Source organism: Carlito syrichta, unplaced genomic scaffold (assembly GCF_000164805.1).
Source record: "Carlito syrichta isolate Samal-C Ts95f unplaced genomic scaffold, Tarsius_syrichta-2.0.1 Scaffold306734, whole genome shotgun sequence".
Taxonomy (NCBI): Eukaryota; Metazoa; Chordata; class Mammalia; order Primates; family Tarsiidae; genus Carlito; species Carlito syrichta.
The window spans coordinates 44,791-52,762 of NW_007250830.1; the positions used below are offsets into that span (position 1 = coordinate 44,791).

Genomic DNA, 7,972 nt, shown 5'->3' on the forward strand with positions numbered 1-7,972 from the left:
TGCCCAGGCGGGTCTCGAACCCGCGGGCTCAGGCAGTCCACTCACATCAGCCTCCCAAAGGCACAGAATTACAGGCTGAGCCACTGAGCCCTGCTTCGGCCACTTCATTTTAACTTTGTTCTACCTTGTCTCTGATTTATTTTCAGGCGAGTCCTTGGAGATAGCTGTTGTATCAGGAATTGAAGCAAATCATGTGGGTTCTCTTGTAATTTCATTTTCCAATTCTGAGGAACCATTCTCAGACTCCAAATGATTTCTAAATATTTTGGGGCATAGTTATGCTCGGGACAGAATTTCTTTTTTTTCTTTGAAGTTTCTATATTGGCTGTGACCGCCATTTTTGGTTACAAATGAAATGTTGGTTTCATCGCTGGATGACAGTCATGATGAGGCCTTTGGATGACCTTTAAAGCCTGAGTGCTCACTTTTGGCCTGGGAAGAAAACTTGCATTCATGAACATGAAGGACCTACCAGCAGTGTTTTTAACTGCTAAGGTTCTTTAATTTTGGCAAATATTTTAGTTAAAATATTGAACTGTTGAAAGCTAGATTTCCCCACCCTATGTGAATCATAATTGAGCTTGAACTTCTCCTTGGTGATGTGACACATTTGGTGGCCTTCAATTCTCATAAAATAGAGTTGAATGATTGAAAATGGGAAAGGGAAAATAAAGACTAAAGTAACAGGAGGTTGACAAATTGTCACAATATGAGGAACCCAGCATGGTTTCCTTCTCCTCAATATCCCAGCCTCCCTCCACCTCGATATATCTTTTGTTTAGAGTGGTGTGAGATCAGGTCTTCTCTTTGGAAGGAACTAGAGAGTGTACTCTTTCTGGCTTTTTTTACTTAGTGCTGTTGCAGATTGGACATTAAGAGAAATGAATTCTGACCCTAGCTTTGTTATGTGAATAATGTCATTGGGACAATACAATGCAACCTCTCAGATTTCAGAGCCACCAAATCAAGGTATGATACATACCCTTCACTTCAGAAATGAGTTAGGTATTAGAGAGGAAATGTCCATAACAGGTCTGAGGTCCTAACAACACCGACACTATAAAGAATCAAGTGCCATTTTTTTCACTCCTTGTTACCACCTGTGTCCCACTTAGATAAAACCTTCATCTCTGCTGTGGAGCTTAACAGGGTTTAGGACTATGACTTTTCTCCCATTGTTTCTAATTTTAAACTACAAATGTGAATAAAAACTGAGAGTTATTGTGTGACTCATAGCTATATAACTTTATAGAGGGATAATGCAAGTGCTTGCAATATTGTCCTTTCTTCTGGAGCATGCCTGTTACACCTGGTAATGTTAGACTACATTAGCCTGAAATTGATCTTTTGAATAGGGATGACTCCAGAGCCTAGTGGATATTGGATATTCAGCTCTAGAATCTGTGTCTTGGAATTTGACAGACTGCTCTTCTCTGTTGTAGCTCTGATATACGACCTGAAGGTTCCCCGTTGGGACTTCCAGACTGGTAGGCAGTTACGCACATCTCCGCTCTATGACCGGTTGGATGCACAGGGAGCCAGGTGGATGGAGAAACACGGATTTGAGAGGCCAAAGTACTTTGTTCCACCTGACAAGGGTAAGAAGTCACATCCTCATTTATTCTTTCTTGTGTGTCCTTGGAATTCATAAAACTTATTTTTAAATGCAAAGTTAGAATGAGTTTCTGGAAGTTGAATAATAAAACCTGTTAGACTATACCAAACTATAGAGGGAGACTCCCTAGTAGAAGTCCCCTTCTTTTTTTTTTTTCTTTCTTCTCTTCAATAGACCTCCTAGCATTGGAGCAGAGCAAGACTTTCTATAAGCCAGATTGGTTTGACATCGTGGAATCTGAAGTCAAGTGCTGTAAGGAAGCTGTGTGTGTCATCGATATGTCCTCTTTCACAAAGTTTGAGATAACAGTAAGTGTTTGGCAACCAAAATAACAGATTAGGAAACTTTGCATATTAACTGAGTGCCTCTTATTTTTCATGTCACTTTAAAACTGATTCCATAGGACTTCTGATAGATTTTAGTATTTCATCTGTATTTTAACATTTTTCTGAATATTTTGCTGCTTGTTTCTGGTTTTTAATTTGCCTAGAGAGGCCCATTCATCATAAGAGTCAATAACTAGCTTTCGCCAGAGCTTCTCACAGTAGAGTAGATCTGCACATATTGTTGCTTGGGTATTGGCAAATTGAATCTCCTCTGCAGGCTCATTGCTGGTCGGGCCTTGTGACTCAACCAGGTGCTCTTGTGTTTACTGTCTGCTTCATTCTCTAATCTTGCAGTCCACTGGGGACCAGGCATTAGAAATTCTACAGTACCTCTTCTCCAATGACGTGGATGTGCCCGTGGGCCACATTGTGCATACTGGCATGCTCAATGAGGGTGGAGGGTATGAAAATGACTGCAGCATAGCACGACTGAACAAGCGCAGGTGAGATTAGCTATCATCCCACTCTGCTCCCTCTAACACACTGATTCCTTCAGGGTACTGTAGCAGAGCACATGATGCACTTCTCCAAGAAAACATTATAGTCCCAGGGACTAAAAAACCATTAATAAACTCATGACCAGCCGGGCTCAGTGGCTCAGTCTATAATCCCGCGCTTTGGGAGGCTGAGATGAGTGGGTAGCCTGAGCCCGCAGGTTCGAGACCCGCCTGGGCAACTCATCTCTACAATAAATCAAAAATTAACCGGGCGTGGTAGTGCACGCCTGTAGTTCCAGCTACTTGGAAGGCTGAGGCAGAAGGATCGCCGGAGCCCAGCGGGTCGAGGCTGCGGTGGCCGGGAGCGGCCACTTTACTCCAGTCTGGGTGACAGAGTGAGACTCCAACTCAAAAAAATAAAAAAATAGCCAGGCTTGGTGGCTCAGCTTGTAATCCCGTGCCTTTGGGAGGCTGAGGTGAGTGGATTGCCTGAGCCCGTGGGTTCGAGACCCGCCTGGGCAGCGAGACCTCATCTCTACAATAAATCAAAAAATCAGCCAGGCGTGGTAGCACATGCCTGTAATTCCAGCTACTCGGAAGGCTGAGGTGGAAGGATCGCTGGAGCCCAGCAGGTCGAGGCTGCAGTGGCTGGGAGCGGCCACTGCACTCCAGTCTGGGTGACAGAGTGAGACTCCAACTCAATAAATAAATAAATAAATAAATAAATAAATTACAAATAAAAAAATAAACTCATGGCCAGTTCATCAGCAGTCCTAAACGCAAAGAAATCACCAGAAAAAAAAAAAAGAAGCCCACCAGATTATGTAAAACTCAGTGTAGAAGAGTTAAGTTATCCTACTGGGAGAAAATGTCTTATGTTAGTTGTTCTGTAAAATTTCTTGCACTCACAAGAAGTCAAAATTTTCTTTTTTGTTTGTATATCCTGGAATGGTGCTACTGGCCCTCCCTGAAAGCTAAGAGATCATTTCCCAGTATTCTCCTCATTGCTTTGAAATTAGATGATTGCTTCCTGGTTCTTTTTCTGCTACTTGGCTTTGATTATTTCGGGATCTCACTTTCAGTTTCTTCATGATCTCTCCAACCGACCAGCAGGTCCACTGCTGGGCCTGGCTTAAGAAACACATGCCCAAAGATAGCAACCTGCTTCTGGAGGACGTCACCTGGAAATATACTGGTACGGGGCCCCCTGGGGTCAGCTGAGTGAGAAAAAGCCAACAGGTCCAGATGTGTCTTCTGTATTTCTGTTCTTTATACTTGACTTTCAAAAATGAACATCAGAGTTCATTGGTCATAGAAAATTGATCCCGTCTGGGCGTGGTGGCTCAACCTGTAATTCCAGCACTTTGGGACACCAAGGCAAGAGGATTGCCTGAGCCCAGGAGTTCGAGACCCACCTGGGCAACTTGGCGAGACCTCGTCTCTACAATAAATCAAAAAATTAGCCAGACGTGGTGGTGTGTGCCTGTAGTTCCAGCTACTTGGAAGGCTGAGGCGGAAGGATCACTTAAGTCCAGCAGGCTGAGGTGCGGTGGCTGGGAGCATGCCATTGCCCTCCAGCCTGGGTGACAGAGTGATACTCCAACTCAAAAAAATAAAATAAAAATTAAAAAATGAAAATTGTTCTCAAATACTTTCTCACTGTTTTGTAAGTGAAGTGTGAAATGTGAGTTAGTGTTTCTGTTTCTGTTTGTTTTTTTCACTGCTGTATCTCCTACAGCATATAGGAGTTCAAGTATTTGTTGAGTGAATGAGTAAATAATTTTTAAAAATATTTTTTATAGCCGGGCTTGGTGGCTCAGCCTGTAATCCTGCGCCTTTGGGAGGCTAAGGTGAGTGGATTGCCTGAGCCTGCGGGTTCGAGACCCGCCTGGGCAGTGAGACCTCATCTCTACAATAAATGAAAAAATCAGCCGGGCGTGGTAGCGCATGCCTGTAATTCCAACTACTCAGAAGCCTGAGGCGGAAGGATCACCGGAGCCCAGCAGGTCAAGGCTGCAGTGGCCGGGAGCGACCACTGCACTCCAGTCTGGGTGACTGAGTGAGACTCCAACAACAACAAAAAAAATTTTTATGTTCATTACCTAAGTAATGTTTTCTTTAAAATTTTCAACTTAATCTTTTTTTCTTTAATGAGTACACAATTTTTAAGGATGACTTAATTTTCTGATTGTCTTTTCCTCAGTTGTCCTGTTGAGGGAGCAGCCCCTCCTCATCAACCACCCCATCTCAGGTTCAGCCCCTCCTGTCTCCCACCCTCCTACCTGACTTCTATCCTTCAGCCCCACCAGTGTTTCCTCCCCCAAGCCTGCATTCTCAGTTCCTTGTAGTAGCAAATATAATTCACTTTTTGCTACCAGGTTGGCAAAATACATAATCTTATTGAACAAAAGTCCTGTTATAGCCTGTATTGGGGTGAACAACGTGTACTTAGCACAAGTTGCTGTCGTAAACATCAGAATCCAGGGGGTTGGGCAACTCTCCTCCAGGTGGTGATTTGGGATTGGGGCTTCTTCCATCATTTAGGCACACTGGGAAGAGAAAGAGAATGGGAATCATGCAGTGGGATTATGGCCAGCCCCGGGAGTAGGCTCATGTCCGATTGACTAGGACTTGGCTTCATAATACTAGTCTAACTGCAGAGGAGGAATGTTGTCTTCCTGGGTACCAGACACCTAGGCTGTCACAAGCCAGCGTGATCAGCAGCTACATTTGCCAGAATCATGATGCTTGGCATCTGTCCTTAGATTGCTTAAGCAGAGGAACGCTTTTGTGGTGTTAGCACCCAGGTCTGGCGCTAAGTGAGTAAATTCAGAACACATCTTTCCCAAGGCTCAGCTGTTTACCTGGAGAGGTGGCCATCTCTTATTCTTTCCTGTCTAGCCCTTAATCTGATTGGCCCTCGAGCTGTGGATGTGCTGTCCGAGTTGTCCTATGCCCCTATGACTCCAGACCACTTCCCAAGTCTCTTTTGCAAGGTGAGTGCTAGTAAAGTTCTGTTGTTAAATGAGCAGAGGATATTTATTTTATAATGGTAGTAATTACATATTCTTACTGTGGCATTAACACTCACAGAAAGTGTTCTGACTTTATTACGCAAACAAAATGACCAAATAAACTGCCTTATTTTTCACCCTTCAAACTCTTCCTGTATCTTTGAAGTGGGTTTAGCATCTCTGAATATGAGGTCTGTATATTTTTTGGTTTCTGTAGCAGTAAATTAAAATTTTAAGTTACAGGATTGTGACATTGACACTAAAAAGTGCCATTTGAGGCCAGGTCCCTTCCCTCCATGCAGTGAGTCCTCTTTTTTGTACACAGAGTAATTTCTGTGTATATGACATCTTCAGGGAAAAAATGGTGTAGGTGAATTCCTAAGCAACTTGTATAATTTTCTTTCCTGTAAGTGGCTACTATAGCTGAGTGAAACAAATTATAACCAAATATAAGCAATAACTGAATCCTCCCTAGGAAACAGCTGGTTAGAGAGGCCCAAACTGACAGACATTTTGGCGACCTATAACCAGCAACTTTCACACGGTTATGGAGGTTCTTTAAAATTCAACCCAAAGTTGGGCTCCACCTATAAATTGTTATACTGTTTTCCTTTTTCTCCAAGGCAGTGAAAGCAACAGAAAACTCCACTGTTAGCTGTCAGCAGACCCCTTCACAATGTCTTCTCTGATGCTTGAGGGAGTGATCCAGATGCCTTTGCCCAAGTGTCATATCATGTTGAACTTCCTATGAAAGCAGTTTGCTTTGGTGCTGTCTGAGATTTGCCACTTTCCTTTATAGGGACAGCGATTGGGTCAGTGGCCCCTATTAGGGAACTGAGCTGTTGTAACATGTTTTGAAAATTAGATTGTCACACCTATAATACCAGACTCTGTCTCTACAAAAAAAATTTTTTTAGTTAGCTGACATGGTGATTCATGCCTCTAGTCCCAGCTACCTAGGAGGCTGAGGCGAGATGATCCCTCGAACCCGGGAGTTTGAGGGCACAATCTCTGACCGTACCACTGCACTCCAGCATGGGTGACAGAGTGAGACCCTGTATCCAAAATAAAAAAAGAAAATTAGGAGCCAGGTCTCTATCTGCGACCCCAGAGTAGTAGATGATTCATGTCTATGGGCATCAGGCACGATCTTTCGTATGGCAAGTGGCTGAGATTTGTCTGTCAAGTCCCCCAGAGAAGACAGTTGCTGAGTCTTCATTGTTCTTGATACCCCTAGCATGAGTCTTTAGCAGGGCTTTGCTAAGAGAAATACTGTGTGTTTTACAAAGACTTAGCCTTTACTTTCCACTATCATCTTGGCTAGAACTCCTGAAATGGTGATATTCGTGAGAAGAGATGCCAGAAGGCTGTGCTCCATTCCCAGAGCGCTCAGTCTGTGGAAGCAGACGGTTTTCAGGGTGAAATTTTTTCCTTGTCATGCATCTCTTTTAGGGTTAAGCAAAGGGTGCAGCATCCTCCCCTGACAAGCATGTGTGAGTGCTCACTTCCCCTGGAGAGTCCTCATGCTGACTTGCTCCCTTTGTCTCTGCAGGAGATGAGCGTGGGCTACGCAAATGGGATCCGGGTGATGAGCATGACTCACACAGGAGAACCGGGGTTCATGCTCTACATCCCCATAGAGGTGAGAGGGCTCTACCTCCCCTTCCCAGAACCGCCGGGGGGTATGCTGGCTTTCCCAGCCCAGCCTGCATGGGAACTGGCAGGTTTGAAGAGCTGTATCTGATTGGGCCTTGGAAGCCGAGGTAGGCCACAATTTCAGTTTTTAACTTTTCAGTTTTTAACTAAGCTATTTTATTTTTCTTGAGTAGGTAATGTATTTTAAAAGTCTTCAGTCCCTTCTGACCCCAGTTCTCACTAGCTACTACCAGTGCTGTCAGTATTATTTTTTGTATGTCGTATCAGAGACTTTTATGCATATGCTACCAAATTCCCACCTATTCTTGCCCCCCCCCCCCTTTTTGAGTTGGAGTCTCACTCTGTCACACAGACTGGAATGCAGTGGCACGCTTCCGGCTACTGTAGCCTCAACCTGCTTGGAAGCAATCCTTCCACTTCAGCCTTTCAAGTAGCCGGAGCTATAGGCACGCACTACCACGCCCGGCTAGTTTTTGATGTATTGTAGAGATGAGGTCTCGCCAAGATACCAAGGTGGGTCTCGAACCTGTGGGCTCAGGCAGTCCTCTTACCTCAGCCTCTCAAAGTGCTTGGATTACAGGCTTGAGCCACTGCAGCTGGCCTTCTTTTAATTATTAAGTGAAGCACACATTTGTTAGCCCATGAAATTTCATCTGGTTTTCCACATTTAGAAATTTTGTAACAGTATTCGGGTGAAAGAATTATTCTTTTTTTTTAATATTTAAGTCAACTTTATTTTTTTAATTTAAAAATTTTTTTTTTTGAGTTGGAGTCTCACTGTTGCCCAGACTGGAGTGCAGTGGTCGCTCCCGGCCACTGCAGCCTCGACTTGCTGGGCTCCGGCGATCCTTCCACCTCAGCCTT

The 7,972-nt window shown here is 44.0% G+C and overlaps 1 protein-coding gene across 1 annotated transcript in view; it reads left to right on the forward strand.

Moving 5' to 3' along the window:
- The window catches only part of PDPR (pyruvate dehydrogenase phosphatase regulatory subunit), a 45,569-nt gene that overhangs the window by 31,695 nt on the left and 5,902 nt on the right, over positions 1-7,972 (forward strand). Inside the window, exons 11-16 of the mRNA XM_008063303.2 lie at positions 1,443-1,598; positions 1,790-1,923; positions 2,296-2,444; positions 3,521-3,633; positions 5,340-5,434; positions 7,005-7,094. Coding sequence (XP_008061494.1) covers positions 1,443-1,598; positions 1,790-1,923; positions 2,296-2,444; positions 3,521-3,633; positions 5,340-5,434; positions 7,005-7,094 — 737 coding nt within the window. The remainder of the gene's footprint in view (positions 1-1,442; positions 1,599-1,789; positions 1,924-2,295; positions 2,445-3,520; positions 3,634-5,339; positions 5,435-7,004; positions 7,095-7,972) is intronic.